The sequence below is a fragment of the Salmo salar genome, chromosome ssa09 (genome assembly GCF_905237065.1).
Source record: "Salmo salar chromosome ssa09, Ssal_v3.1, whole genome shotgun sequence".
In the NCBI taxonomy this organism is placed as follows: Eukaryota; Metazoa; Chordata; class Actinopteri; order Salmoniformes; family Salmonidae; genus Salmo; species Salmo salar.
Window position 1 is genome coordinate 12597390 of NC_059450.1, and position 16563 is coordinate 12613952.

The window sequence follows — 16563 nt, forward strand, 5'->3', positions numbered from 1 at the left end:
AGGACCTTGAGAGTTGTGCAGACGTTGTGTGGAGGTTATAGTTCGTTCTAAAGGAACGTCAGCATATCCTGTCCATCAATAGTGTGCTGCCAGTCAACCCACAGCACAATCGGCAGGCCGGTACAGCTGTCAATACAGCAGCTCCAGAGACAGACACCTGCCTCCGTACTCATCACCTCTCACAACAATCACCTGCCAATAGCCCTAACCGCACTGATCAGCTCCCGTCATCGCTGATTCAGCTTGAAGAGGTGTGTGTGTGTGTGTGTGTGTGTGTGTGTGTGTGTGTGTGTGTGTGTGTATGGTTGAGACGCCACATGTTCTGGACTTCTGATCAGTGGGGAGACAAAAGGGCCCTTTTCCTGTCTGAGGACAATGACTGTGAGCACACACACACACACACACACACACACACACACACACACACACACACACACACACACACACACACACACACACACACACACACACACAAAGGGGCATTATCATAATTGCTGCATTGAAAGCCTTTGCAGAGACACAATGGAACAGGTGAGAAATGGCGCCTCCAACTGGAAACCTTTAACATGACATGAGACCTAAATACTTTCCAACCATTATTTTCCTTGAACTGATCTCTGATGACATGACTGGATCTGTGAAAGCTATGTAGTAGAACCCTGGGATTATTCGGCTCATATTAGATCAGTGGTTACTAAAACAAAGAAAGGGGAACAGAGGAACAGGGAGAAGGGAAGATGGGAGGGGAGATGACACAGGAAAGAGGGAACAGAGAAGGAACAGAGAGAAAGCAGGACAGAGGGAAGGAGGAGAGGGACGCGACGGAGGAGGATAGAGAGAGAGAGAGAGAGCATCGCGACGCCTGGGCTGTATCTGCATGAGAAATGTAATTACAAACGAGAGCGTGAGTGATCCTCAGCTCACCCACATCTGGTCTGGCAGCTGGCAGCCAGCTCGTCTGTGCCCGCTGCCTGGTACTACCCACCCTAATGTTTCTGTCTACACGTCCATTAAGAGACCATTACAAAACGCTCCATCTCTCCCCTCACAGTCTACCACAGACCCAAGGGACTGGGAGGGACTTGGGGGAGAGAAGAAGGGAAGGAGAAGAGAGAGGGAGGGAGAGAGAGAGAGAGAGAGCGAGCGAGAGAGAGAGAGAGAGAGAGCGAGAGGAAGGAGAAGATAGAAAGAGGAGAGAGAGACTTTTAAAAACGGTCCAAAGTCATTCACATTGCTCCACACAAACATGCTAAGTGCTTTCTATGGAGACTGAGATGCTGGGACCTGAATGCTGTCTGATCAACACCCATCCATTAGCTGCTTTATAAACCAGACCTGGGTCAAATACTCGAGAAATCCGTGAGAATAATTGATGATACTCGATGGTAAGAGCGAGTCATTTTAAATGATTTCGTTTTAAGCGTTCCTCAAACCATAGCCCTAACCTTAACCCCGCTGAAACGATGCCTAAACTGTTAACCTTTGAGTTGTTTCTGTTATAAACCTGTAACCACACGGATTTAAAGGAGTCAAAAAATAGACGTTCATCCATTATAGGGAAACTACGAGATCGTGTTGCCTCACCCCGTCTCAGCCTGACAACGATGTTTTCACTCCTCACCCTCTTTACCCCTCCCCTTCTCAACCCATCTCTCTCACTCCACAATCAACAGAATATCAACAGACCACAAACCACTTACAAACCCTTAAAGATGTTCTTACACACAACAAATGAATAACATATTGGATGAATTGGATTCGTAACATATCGTACGGATTGCACAACAACAACAAGAAAGTAGTACACCATAAAATGACGTAGTACACTAAAAACGGGGACCCGTTTTGGCTCGTGAACACCACTTTTAAAACTACCGGCTGAAATTATACAAAAGTTCTGGAGTGTCACTTTAACAAACACTTTAGAAACTGAATGTGTCCGACAGGTGAGCTTGAGACAGGCAGGTGGGGTGGTGGGCAGAAAGGGTGTGTGCATGTGTGTGGACTGGAAGGTCAGGTGTGTCAGGAACGTTGTGTGTGTGTGTGTGTGTGTGTGTGTGTGTGTGTGTCTCTGACGTTCTCCTGCTGTGAGGCTGCAGTGTGCTGAGACAGCCCGTCACTCCCCTGTCACACCCCTGACCCCGTATCCCTACACCCCCCTCCCTGACACACACACACACACAGAAAGTAGACCCCCCCCAACCAGCAAGCTTGGACTACACGCGTGCACATCCACATATAAAGACACACATGCACACACACACACACACACACAGTCAGCACAGGCTGAGTTATTGGGAAGTGATGGACTAGGCCAGAGCACAACAATCACTCTACTGAATCTCCAGATTACACACTGGTGCCCTGGACTCATCACCAGACAACACACACCCGCCCCAGACAGAACAAAGCACTCAGTATGAGGTGTGGAAATGAAATCAGGGAGCTATAGGCAGATGAGTTGCTCCACTCTCTCAAATTAAAGCACATTTATTTTGGGCCGCCAAGTGTTGCCCCGCTCTGTGGAAAAACGTCCGCATTAGCCTGATTCCAGGACGGGAAAAATGAGTAGAGGGATGAGGTAGTCGACTTTATGTGCTGTGTGTGTTTGTGTGTTGGGATGGCGGTTGACAGAATGAGGCGTTTCTTGGAAGAGAGAGGTGTGTGTGTGTGTGTGTGTGTGTGTGTGTGTGTGTGTGTGTGTGTGTGTGTGTATAAAATGCATGGTATTATGAAACACTATCATTAGGTTGAGTTGAACTTGAACATAGGTAGAAGAAAATGCTCATCATCACATTATGTACATTTCTTGTGATCGTGAATTTAATTCATTTTGTGAATTTCCGTCCAGATACAGTAAGACATACAAACAAAAAGGGATACAAAGGAATACAGTTACCAATACAAGTCCACACTTCTCAGTGTGATAATGTAGAGTTGAATTTTCTTACTGAACGATAGTTTCATACAATCTTCCCAGCGTTGGAGTAGAGGCGTCCAAACTTATCAAACACATGACAAGTGGTGAAGACTGTCTTGAATGGCTGGAGAGAGAGAGAGAGAGAGAGAGAGAGAGAGAGAGAGAGAGAGAGAGAGAGAGAGAGAGAGAGACAGAGAAGGAAAGAGAGAAGGAGAGAGAGAGGAAACACACAAAGTTACTCACTTCCGGTTTTAGCTGTCGTCATCGAGGAGTAGCTATGAGAGATGTCAAAGTGGGAAATAACATAAATCTGTCATTATTCAGAAACATATTCAATGAAGCATTAAGTCCCCATACAGCATGTTCTCCTCATAAAGCCTGTGTGTGTGTGTGTGTGTGTGTGTGTGTGTGTGTGTGTGTGTGTGTGTGTGTGTGTGTGTCTTCGGCAGTGAATGCTCTTTTCATGAGTGATTGTGACAGGCCTGTCATCGGCCCCCCAAGCCTCTCACAGAGGGCATGGACGTACTGCTACAACACCCCAACAACCCAACACAGAACACAATAACTACACACACACAGACTCAGGAAAATAACTTCATGCACACACAGATACAGGGTTGGGGAGTAACGGATTCCATGGAATCCGTGACATGTAACAGATTACAAAAAAAACATAACTAGAATCTGTTGCGTTACCAGCACAAATATTGTAATCAGATTACAAATACTTTTGAAAAACTATATGATTACTTTGACGATTACTTTTAAATGATTTTAAGCTGCCTGTCATTGTTTTTGCGACCTGTGGACAGCCAGTGAAAAATGTGCTCTTGCAACAGCTGCATAGTACAGATCCCAGCCTATGGAATAAAAGTTTGAGGGAGTTCCTCCCTTCTAAACTCTTCAGTGGTATTGTCCTCCATAATGTCAACAACAAGTTTCATTTAAGACGGCCACGAGTGGGGCTTTTGTTGCTCAATCTCATTTGTGCTGATAATTTGTTTTCTTCTATACGCCTAACGGACACATGCTCAAACTCGCACACTTTTGCTAGACTTCAACAGCTTATCGAGACATCAAAGTGTCACCAAACAAAAAGGTAAACAATAGGCCTATTGTAAATGCAGCATATGACATGCATTCTTCACATACGGCAGTTTTCGGTACACTTTTAGAAAAAGAAGGTGCTATCTAGAACATACTGTCAAAGGGTTCTTCAGCTGTCCCCATAGGAGAACCCTCTGAAGAACCCTTTTTGGTTCAGGTAGAATCCCTTCCACAGAGGGTTCTATATGGAACCCAAAAAGGATTCTACCTGGGACCAAAAAGGGGTTCTCCTTTGGGGACAGCCGAAGGACCCTTTTGGAACCCTTTTTTCTAAGAGTGGAGTGTCACGCTCTGACCTAGGACAGCTGTGTTTTCTCTGTTTAGTTAGGTCATGGTGTGATAGGTGGGTGGGCATTCTATGTTTTTGTTTTCTATGTTTTGGCCAGGTATGGTTTCCAATCAGAGGCAGCTGTCTATCGTTGTCTCTGATTGGAAGCCATACTTAGGCAGCCTGTTTTCCTGTGTTGGTAGTTGTTTTCCGTTTTGTAAGTATACCTGACGGAACTGTTGGCTGTCGTTTTCTTGTTTTTGTTTAGTGTTTTCATTAAAGTATGAGCACTCTACACGCTGCGCCTTGGTCCCCTTTATACGACCCACGTTACAGAACTACCCACCATGATTGGATCAAGCGGTGTGCCCAGGCAGAAATGGACACCTGGTCACATAAGGAGTGGACCGAAAGGAGAAAATGGACTTGGGGCCAGGTAATAGAGAGATATCGGAGCCTACCGGGGAAGAACGAGAGGCAGCCCCCAAATTCTATTTGGGGGGGGGCACACGGGTAGTTTGGCTGGGCCAGGGGTGAGACTTGAGCCAACTCCCCGTGCTTATTGTGGTGAGCATGTGCCTGCCTCTCGCACTCTCTCTCCAGTGCGTCTCCATAGCCCAGTACGTCCTGTGCCTGCTCCTCGCACTCTCCCTCCAGTGCGCCTCCATAGTCCAGTAAGTCCTGTGCCTGCTCCTCGCATTCTCCCTCCAGTGTGCCTCCATAGTCCAGTACGTCCTGTGCCTGCTCCTCGCACTCTCCCTCCAGTGCGCATCCATAACCCAGTAAGGCCGGTGCCTGCTCCTCGCACTCTCCCTCCAGTGCGCATCCATAACCCAGTAAGGCCGGTGCCTGCTTTGAGCACTCGGCCCTCAGTGCGTCTCCCCAGTCCGGTGAGACCTGTTCCAGCTCCACGAATAAAGCCTCCAGTGATTATCGATGGTCTGAAGCCTGTAGAGATGATCCATGGCACGAAGCCTGTAGTGATGATCCATCGCCCGGAGCCTGTAGGGATGTTCCATGGCACAAAGCCTCCAGAGGTAATCCATGGCCTGGAGCCTGAAGAGATAATCCTTGGCAAAAAGCCTGTAGGGATTATAAATGGTCCGGAGCCTGTAGGGATAAACCATGGCACGAAGCCTGTAGGAATAATCCATGGCGCGGAACCTGTAGAGATAATCCATGGTAAGAAGCCTCCAGTGATGATCCTTGGCACGGAACCTGTAGAGATGATCCATGGCATGGAGCCAGCAGCAACGGTCACTAGTCCGGAACCTATAATGACGCTTCCCAGTCCGGAGCCTCCGGCGACGCTCCTCAGTCCGGAGCCCCCGGCGACGCTCCTCAGCACGGAGCCCCCGGCGACGCTCCCCAGCGCGGAGCCTCCAGCGACGCTCCCCAGTCCGGAGTCTTCAGCGACGGTCCGCAGCCCCGAGTCTTCAGAGATGGTCCGCAGCCCCGAGTCTTCAGAGACGGTCCGCAGCCCCGAGTCTTCAGAGACGGTCCGCAGCCCCGAGTCTTCAGAGACGGTCTGCAGCCCCGAGTCTTCAGAGACGGTCTGCAGCCCAGAGTCTGCAATGGCGGTCTGCAGCCCAGAGTCTGCAATGGCGGTCTGCAGCCCAGAGTCTTCAGCGGCGGCTTTCAGCTCAGAGTCTTCAGCGGCGGTTGGCGTTTCAGAGCCTCTGGCGATGACCCACGGTCTGGTTCCTCCGGACACAAAGAAGCGGGGGGATCAGTGGGCGGGGGGGGGGGTGCTACGCCCAGAACCAGAGCCGCCGCCAAATATGGATGCCCACCCGGACCGTCCGCACCTTTGGGGGGGGGGGGCTACTGTCACGCTCTGACCTAGGAGAGCTGTGTTTTCTCTGTTTAGTTAGGTCAGGGTGTGATAGGTGGGTGGGCATTCTATGTTTTGGCCAGGTATGGTTTCCAATCAGAGGCAGCTGTCTATCGTTGTCTCTGATTGGAAGCCATACTTAGGCAGCCTGTTTTCCTGTGTTGGTAGTTGTTTTCCATTTTGTAAGTATACCTGACGGAACTGTTGGCTGTCGTTTTCTTGTTTTTGTTTAGTGTTTTCATTAAAGTAAAGTATGAGCACTCTACATGCTGCGCCTTGGTCCCCTTTATACGACCCTCGTTACATGTAGTGCTCAAGCATGCCATTCCATGAGAGCAGCATAAACAACAGAGGAGGCTGATACACTCTTAGCTTTTGGGTTATGCTCATGTAAAACAATTTGGATAATCTATATTTTCAAATTTACAAGTTCTGTTCTTGAAGACCAAGGGGTATAAAATCAATCGGAATGACTGGAAATCTGACACACTTTGGTTTTGAATGTAAAGGAAGTATTTGTCCTCAGGCCTGGAGGGAAGCCAAAGTCATTCCAGTGCAATGGTATTTATCTATAAACAAATTAACAACAGTCTTTCAGAGAAGGGCATTCAACATGTACTGCACTGAGACAATTGACTGATGACTGGTTGAAATAAATTGACAACACGAAGATTGTGAGAGCGGCACTGTTATAGATCAGCCTGTGTGTCCATGTATGCTGATGATTCAACCACAGCTAGTGAAATCACTGCAACTCCAATCAAAGAGCTGCAGTCAGCTTTAGAATGGGTGGCCAGTACTAAACTGGTCCTGAACATCTCTAAAACTAAGAGCATTGTATTTGGTACATATCATTCCCTAAGTTCTAGACCTCAGCTGAATCTGGTAATGAATGGTGTGGCTGTTGAACAAGTTGAGTAGACTAAATGACTTGGCGTTACCTTAGATTCCAAACTGTCATGGTCAAAACATACTGAACGGTTGTAAAGACGGGGAGAGGTCTGTCGGTAATAAAGAGACGTTCTGCTTTTTTGACACCACCCTCCAGAAAGCAAGTCCTGTGGGCTCTAGTTCGATCTTATCTTGATTATTGTCCAGTCATGTGGTCAAGTGCCGCAAAGGACCTAGTTAAGCTGCAGCTGGCCCAGAACAGAGCGGCACGTCTTGCTCTAAATTGTAATCAGAAGACTAATATCAATACTATGCATGCCAGTCTCTCTTGGTTAAGAGCTTCTTGTTTTCTTAAGAAACATTAACCTGTTGGAAATTCCAAATGGATTGCATAGTCAACTTACACAGAGCACTGACACACACACTTACCCCACCAGACATGCCACCAGGGGTCTTTTCACAGTCCCCAGGTCCAGAACAAATTCAAGAAAACACACAGTATTATACAGAGCCATGAGGAAACAGCAAACTTGGTTTCAAAAAACAAATAAAGCAACACCTCACGGCACAACAACTCTCCAACCCCTGACCTATTTGTTGTGTGTATGTACTGACATGTATGTGGAACTGATAGATGTGCGCACACACACACACACTACCTGTTAATGTTTTTAAATGTACATACATTGTATGAAGTCTTTTGTCTGTAATGTATTTTCGTTATGTGTCAGACCCCGGTAAGACTAGCTGTCGCTAATGGAGATCCTAATAAATCTAAATCAAATATAGCCTAATTGTATCTTTATATGTAGTAGAAAGCGATGGGTTAGAAGAAGCCTACATAACCAACCCATAAAGTAAAATGTAACATCCATATATGACCAGCTATGTAAACTTTAACATTGATTTATCCTGCAATAGATGTCAATTGGTATCATACATTTTTGTCTTCTTCTAATGCCACTTAAGGGGAAAGTAATCTAAAAGTAACTCAACGTAATCAGATTACGTTACTGAGCTTGAATAATCCAAAAGTTACGTTACTGATTACAATTTTGGTCAGGTAACTAGTAACTGTAATGGATTACATTTAGAAAGTAATCTACCCAACCCAACCCTGCACACACAGACACTCACGCATACACATATACAGACATACACCGATACAATCAGTCTCTCGCTCTCTACGTCTCTCTGACCATGCGACCGCGTGTTCCTGTAGGAGCAGAACCGTAACATGGCCGTAACCTCTGGCGGTCGATGGCGCTATGGTCGGTGAGGAACGGTAGCAGAGTGGAGCGGCTGCTGAAACTAACCGGGCCCTTAATCACGGCTGTAACGGGCGAATTACCGGCAGCGGCAGCCCGCTAATGATGAATGCAGAGTCTCCGCTCAAACCCTGACCTCCTTTTCTGCTGCGCTGCAGAAAAGGCTGCCGGGGTATTTATAGCTGGGCCTGAGCCCACTTTATAACTGGCCTACATGCTAGGGAACGCCACACCACCAGGTAAGTGTGTATGTGTAGTTGTACGTGTCTGTAGGTGACTGTGAGAGAGTGTGTGTAGGTATATGTATATATAAATATATATATGTATGTGAGTTCCTGTGTAGTGACTGCGTGTGTGCATGTGGTCTGATGTCCATGCCTTCCCCCGCCTCCACACACATACACACACACCAGAGAGTGACCTGGTGTGAACTCTGACCCCTCGTCCAGGCCCTGTGATTACCCAGCAACCTTTGCAGCGCGGCAGCGGCCACAACCCAGAACAAAGTGGCGCCTCGGAATTAGAGCTGGCCGCTAAGGGAAGGAGGGAGAGAGGGAGGGAGGGAGGGAGGGAGGGAGGGAGGGAGGGAGGGAGGGAGGGAGGGAGGGAGAGAGGGAGGGAGGGAGAGAGGGAGGGAAGGGGTTTAGTTATTTATTTCTATATGTAGTTAGTAGAAGTTGAGGAAGGACAAACTAATGTCAGAGACTGGGGCGCTGTGTACTTCCTGCTCTCGGGGTAAACATGTGATCGCCCTGTCACTCACACTCCATCGCCATGACAATCATCGCCATGCCGACCGACGCCTGGGGGGCGGGGACAAGCCTGTCCTTGTAAACAGGAGCCCCCCTCCGCACACTGACACTAACGACGGAAGAGCAGTGCGCACACACGTGCACGCGCGCACACACACACACACACACACACGCGCGCATGCTGTCACCACCAAATACACATATCCTCTGCAAACTGATCATACAGTTAAAACATCTAAGACAGATCTCTCAGTCAAAATCCATTAGAGATCAGAAACCCATCCAAGTCTTGGCTAGTAGCATGATGTGATCTTTGACTAACTTAGGGCTCTGAAAGGTCAATCACTAGATTACTAAGTGGATTTTGTTCCCGTTACTTGTGATGTGTGAAGCTGACCAAAGTGGCCATGTTGGTGTCACTATGGTGAGTTAATGTGTTTAATGTGCGTGTGGATGGAGTGCAGAATACGGCAGGTCAGTGTGTGTGGAGATATGTGCCATGTGGATGGAGTGCAGAATACGGCAGGTCAGTGTGTGTGGAGATATGTGCCATGTGGATGGAGTGCAGAATACGGCAGGTCAGTGTGTGTGGAGATATGTGCCATGTGGATGGAGTGCAGAATACGGCAGGTCAGTGTGTGTGGAGATATGTGTCATGTGGATGGAGTGCAGAATACGGCAGGTCAGTGTGTGTGGAGATATGTGCCATGTGGACGGAGTGCAGAATACGGCAGGTCAGTGTGTGTGGAGATATGTGTCATGTGGATGCGTGTGTGTCGGTGGAGAGTGTGTGTCAGTGCGTGTGCGTGGCCCCATCTCTCTGTGGTGTGGTAACCAGTGGGTAGTAGGCAGGGACTTGTCAGGCTGAGGCAGAGAGGACCATGACTGGAGCTTCGTGTGACAGCTTCCTTTGCACCCGGGTACCCCGATCCCCCACACACACACACAGCCACCAGAGCTGTGAAAGCAGGAAGAGAGACACAGCAACGCTCCTGGAACGCAACACAAACATAGAGGGAGGGGGTCAAAGTGTCATATCAATTTGTGGCTGTGGTGGCATTTCTTGAAGAGGCTAACCACTGTCACTTCAGTTTAGTTTAGCTTGACACTGTCTGTCTGTCCAGCAGAAGAACTGACCGCACACTGGAACACAGCACAGCTGATAAATCACTACCACAAAAGGCTTTAGTATACGGCTTTAACTTGTATCTGGGTTGGGGTCAATTCCATCCTCAATTCAAGGATAAAACACTTAAATGTTCATTGAAAATGAATGACAGTTATCCTGAATTGGATTTCGATTCAACTCTTCAAGTGACGGAATTTCAGTCATCTTGTCATTCACTGTCTGTATGTCTCTGTGCTGTTTTGGTTTGGCATAGGATACGTGGTGTAGCCTAATGAGGGCTAAATGCTAATACCATGGTAACAGCATATTTTGAAATGATGAATAATGATTATTTATTGTTTTTCAAAGGACTTTACGTTCGTGTGAGCCTGAGGTAAAGCCCTGACGTACTGGAATGGAAACCCCATAGGTTTAGGTCACCTCATCAGTCCAGAGCACTTTAACCAGACCCCTCCATTAACACCCGAGATATTGTTACCTCCTGGGACCAGTGCTCTAACCAAGCATTTATCCTCTCTTTCACTCTATCCCTCCCTAGCTCGCTCCCCCTCCTCTCTCCCTCCAACTCAATGAAAAAAGACAGGGGGAAAAATATGAGATTGATTTATTTGCTTCAGTGTTCTTTGGGTTGAAGTTTTTTTTTCCTCTCTCTCCCTCTCTCCCTTTCCACAAACTGAAACCAATTAGTGGGTCTAGCACTTGTAGTGTGGAATGTAGGTCGACCGAGGAGTAATAAAAAACTATTGACTTTCGGTGACTGTAAGCGGCGTGAAAGGGGTGCCGCGGCCTTGTCCAACATGAAAAGAGCTCCATTAATTTCACTTATTTCACGAAGGGCCCTGTCAAGTCCTAATGCGTCCCGCACACTTCTACCATTCAGACACCCCGACACCGGCCCCGGCCCAGCCAAAATGAGTTACTTTACTTCAACCACTCAGAGAGAGAGGGAGAGAGGGAGAGAGAGGGAGAGGGAGAGTTGACAGAGTAATTTCTAATTTCCTGGTTGAGGCTGGAACTGAGGCCTTTCATACATGGCTAATTCTGCCTCAACCTCTCGCTCTTCATCCCTCTCTTCTCTCTCCCTTTCCATCTCTCTCTTTCTCTCTCTCTCTCTCTGTTTGATTGTCAAGCATGTCCAGGACACCGTGACGCCAACGTGACACAATACAGAAAAGACGACACATTCTTTTGAGTATAACGCACGGGGCGTTCTCAGAACATTTCTCCTTTAAGAGGGGCCTCCGTGACACAACACACCACTCGTATCAACCACAGAATGTTGAGAGGCCTTAAAACAAAATGAACGCCTGGATGGAAAAACAGATCATCAAGTTCAGTTCAGTGCATGACAATGGTTCCTATGTGGCCATCAAATGTGTACAGTGTATATGACTAAAATACAGGTCGTTCTACCAAAACCAACCAGCTCCAGATGAAGGTTGCTCTTGAGGTAAATGGCTGATTTAATTAGGTTATCATGGACATGTGCTAATCTAGCCTTGGATATAGCTAAGGCTCATTTAACAAAGTTCTCAGAGTGTGTAGTTCAGAGGGATGTAGGTTCATCTATATCTCATCTCCTAGTCCCTGATTAACTAAACCTGAATTAGGCCTTTCCCTGGATCTACAACTATCTAATCCGAGGCTGGGAGAGTGGGACGTCATTTCAGGGAAATGAGTCTATTTCACTGGCTTTAGCAAGTGTGTGTGTGTGTGTGTGTGTGTGTGTGTAGAGGAGGGTAGAGGCTATCTGCAGACAGAAACTAATCAGTGTGTATGAGATAAGAAAGCAGCCTTTATGGTGCATGGTAATCAGGCCTAACCCTGCCACGGCTATGCATAATCACTCACACGCATTCACATGATTGATGAAATATGCGTTTGTGAAATCCGAGCTGCCTTTGTTATCATCCTGTATTTTTCTCTCTCTTTTTTTCTCTCTCCCTCGCTCTCGTCCACACCAGAGGGTTTCGCAGAGGGCCGAGCGAGACGAGGAGCGACACGACGGAGCGCCACACAAACAAGAAATTACACGCACAGCGAGGGGCCTCCGTAAAAAAAAAACACTAAAAAAAACACACTTATTTTTTTTTTTGTATTCCGTAATATATGAGATGCATGAGAATACAAAGTCCTCTGAAGAAGTGAAAGAAGAAGAAGAGAGGAAGAAGAAGAGAGGAAGAAGAAGGGAGAGGAAGGAGAAGGCGAAGAAGGGTGAAAAAAAAAGAACATTAATTGTAATCCCCCCCTCCCAACAGAAGTGTAAGACGGATAAGAACGAGATGAGAGAGGGAGGAAGAGAGAGGGATAGGATTGATAGAGTTGTGTTCACTGACACGCGATCACATTAATGAGCAGACTGAAACAGAATACTAAACTTAAGTTACCATCTCAGACCCAGACGCATGTCTACAAACACACTGCAAATAACAATCCCAGTCACATTAAGCCTATTCCCTCATTGTAAAGCCTGTTCGCCCTTAGCTCCACATGAAATATGGTACTGATGTTTTAATAAAGATATCACTGGTTAATTCTTTGACTAGCCTAATTCCTCCACAAAATCAGACCACTCTTTATGTTAGCTGTGTGGGCTAGATTAACACTGTGTTTTCCAATGTGAGCATCCCAGCTGATCTCAACATCGACACACGTGCTTTACTGGTCTACTGAAGCTGAAGCTACACTCTTAGAACAAAAAGGTGCTATCTAGAACCTAAAAGGGCTCTTCAGGCTGTCCCCATAAGAGAACTCTTTGAAGAACTCTTTTTGGCTCCAGGTAGAACCATTTTGGTTCCACGCAGAACCCTTTTGAGTTCCATGTACTGTAGACCCCTTCACACAGAGGGTTCCACCTGGAACCAAAAAGGGTTCTCCTACGGGGACAGCCAAATAATCCTTTCGGAAACCTATTTTCTAAGAGTGTACCCTATGTGATGTGTGGCTGGTTGCTGGGGCGCTATTAGGGACAGATCCGCAGACAGACAGTTAGCGCTGTAATGAGAAACAGAAAGACGGCTTGGTCTGGGCGCAACACGCCTGTCTACCCGCCCGTCCGCAACACACAGATTAAATATGCACAATTCCCATGCAAAGCAGGCGGCAGCGGAGGCGATGTGATCAGCCGTCTCCATCTAATCCCAACGCTGGGCTCTCTCAGCCAGGCTTAGCGGCCTCATTCGTCAACACACCTTTTAGCATGACACAATGGCCATTTGCAGCTGTAAGTGTTTGCGATTGCTTCCCGCCTAGTGCCGTGTGTAAGTGTGCGTGTGTGTGTGTGTGTGTGTGTGTGTGAGATCAGATCTCATTCCACTCTACCATACGGAAGACACAGGTCCAACAGGATTCTGGTCACACACTAAAACAACAGCAATGTTTACCAGGCTGGGAATTACCAGGGATATCACGATACTTACTGCATTACGATTCTCACAATTCTATATGTACAGTATTGTGATTTGATACTGCGACTTTATTGCGATTCGATGTTCCAATCATATTGCTCACCATATGTCTGCTGCAGAAGGAAAAGAGAGAGAGCCATGAGAAAACGAGTGTTGATCAGTCATGGAAATAAAAGTGGTGAAAACAAATTGCCTCCCTTTTTAAAAAGAAGATGGAGAACAAGCTATGTAGTTTTGATGCAGGTGCAAAAATAATATCCCGAAATGTAAACTGTATACATTTTTCCCCCATTACTAATAATACTACATCATTGCAATATCTAAAAGTGGGAAATATAGAATGCCACAATGATAGCAACACTCTCATCTTGTGTCCTTATGACACAGGAAATAATTGACACAATTAATGAGTGCTTTAAAAGAGAACAAATACGCAAGCAACGCAGCAAATACATGAAACATGGTTTGTTTTTTGTTTAATGTGACATGGATGTACTGTCTTTTCTCTTTGAGTGTTCAGAAGTGTGTACGTGTGTGTGTGCACCTGCATACACTTGCTTAATATGTGTGTGTGTGCATGCGTGTGTATTTAATGTGCGTGTGTGTGTGTGTGTATGCATATGTGTATCCTGTCCACAACATCCTGCATGTCTATAACTAAAACAGCATCTACATTCTCTCTCTCTCTCTCTCTCTCTGTGTCTCCCTCTCTCTCTCTCTCTCTCTCTCCCCTGCTGAACTCTGATCATAGACACAGTCCATATGAAGGCTGTCATGTTCCTGTTCTGGTGATGTGTCTGCTGCTGCAGAATGTGTGTCAGGGCCGGCCAGGGAGAGGGGATACAGACAGGCTAGTATTGTATGCTTCACTGGAGCATAGCCCCTCTCACAGGCCTGCTGGCTCAATTAAAACACACCTAGTCTTATCCTTATGGCTCTGTTTTGCATGTACACTGGGTGAAATATCTCCCATATCTAAATATACCTCCAACATCAAGCATATGACTTCTCCGACAACCTGCTTTTATTCAGGAATTCACTGGTTATTCTACAGCTAGTTTTGCGTATTTCGTACTATAGTATACGTAGCCATTTGGATTTCCATAGAATATGGGGTAAATTGCTTTTATGTACACTGAACAGAAACATAAACGCAACACGTAAAGTGTTGTTATGTTTCATTAGCGGAAAATAAAAGATTCCAGAAATGTTCCATATGCACAAAAAGCCCACTTGTTTACATCCCTGTTAGTGAGCATTTGTCCTTTGTCAAGATAATTCATCCACCTGACAGGTGTGGCATATCAAGAAGCAGATTAAACAGCGTGTGATCATTACACAGGTGCACCTTGTACTTGGGACAATAAAAGGCCGCTATAAAATGTGAAGTTTTGTCACACAAGAGAGAGCGAGCAATTGGCATGCTGTCTGCAGGAATGTCCACCAGAGCCCTTGCCAGAGAATGGAATGTTAATTTCTGTACCATAAGCCGCCTCCAACATTGTTTTCGAGAATTTGGCAGTACATCAAACCAGTCTGACAACCGCAGGCCACGTGTATGGTGTCGTGTGGGCGAGCTGTTTGCTGATGTCAACGTTGTGAACAGTTCCTCATGGTGGCGGTGGGGTTATGGTATGGGCAGGCATAAGATACGGACAACAAACATAATTTCATTTTATCGATGGAAATTTGAATACACAGAAGTACCCTGAAGAGATCCTGAGGCCCATAGTGAGGCCCATTTATTAAAGTTAACATCGAACAACAGCTGCATATCTGTATTCCCAGTCATGTAAAATTCATAGATTAGGGCCTAATTCATTTATTTCATTTGACTGATTTCCTCATACGAACTGTAACTCAGTAAGATCTTTGAAATTGTTGCATGTTGCGTTTATACTTTTGTTCAGTAAATAAAATGCATCACCTTGAAAATAAATGTTGAGGGTGAATCTTCTCCGCGTCTATTAGTAAATTACCGTGACGTGCTGAGTAAGGGCTATAAATTATTAAAACATTTTAATTGCAGCAAAAACACCATGCCTAAATATATATTCATATTATGATGATCTGGCCTATTCAAATATCAACAAAATTGAAACAAGTGCATTCTTAAAAATACATTTGGTAATGGTAGATATGGTAGTAATTTTTGATCAAATATCAAAATGAAGATGACATTCTCAGCACAGATTGACAATGTCAGCTCTGTTTTTACATGGACCCATTTTAATATGACAGTGAAAGCTGTGATATCTATTCTACGTGCTGCTGATGGCGGATCACTGCGTGTATAAAAACTGCATCCCGTGTCAGAGAGGGACCCCTTTTAAAGCACCAGGCAGCTATAACGCCTCTGGCCTCTCCTCCTCTCCTCTCCCCGTCTCCTGTCTCTGCCTGGTTACTCAGTATGCAAGTCTGGAGGGGGAAATGCTGACATAATGGAGAAACGTGTGGGGTTAATTGATAAATATACGGGGAAGAGAAGGAAGGAGCATGTCAGGGGAATGCTTTATTACACTGCAAATGAAGGAGTCGGGGAGTTTTACACCGCAGTAAAACCGTTATGGTGAATTAGCCCTCTTTCGTCTGCCTGGATGCTAATGTACATGGAGAGGCTGGAGAGAGGACTGGGGACGGGGTCGGATGGGGATGGACGGGACAGAGACACCGTCTCACACACGCACGCTCACACTTGGGCTGGACGATATGGCCAAAATATCATATCATGGTATTTAAAAGAAATTGGACAATAAGAGTATTTGACGGTATTATGTTTTTTAATAATAAAAGTTTACTTTAAAAATGTGCTTTATGAGTAGTGCGTGAGCCAAGGGTGGCAACACATACAAGTGATTTCAATGGGTATTTCGCCATTCTGACAACAAATTAAAATGCCAGGGAGGACTTATTGTGACAGGGTAGGAACCAAAGTGTTGATAAGTGTTTCCTAGGAGACCCTATAATCTTTGGCTTTATTTAATGTT

The 16563-nt window shown here is 46.1% G+C and overlaps 1 protein-coding gene across 1 annotated transcript in view; it reads right to left on the reverse strand.

The window, feature by feature from the left end:
* Nucleotides 1-2801: 2801 nt before the first annotated feature.
* spata17 (spermatogenesis associated 17) overlaps nt 2802-16563 on the reverse strand; it is a 61020-nt gene continuing 47258 nt past the window's right edge. The window contains exon 10 of the mRNA XM_014210262.2: nt 2802-3044. Coding sequence (XP_014065737.1) covers nt 2964-3044 — 81 coding nt within the window. The 3' untranslated portion in view covers nt 2802-2963. The remainder of the gene's footprint in view (nt 3045-16563) is intronic.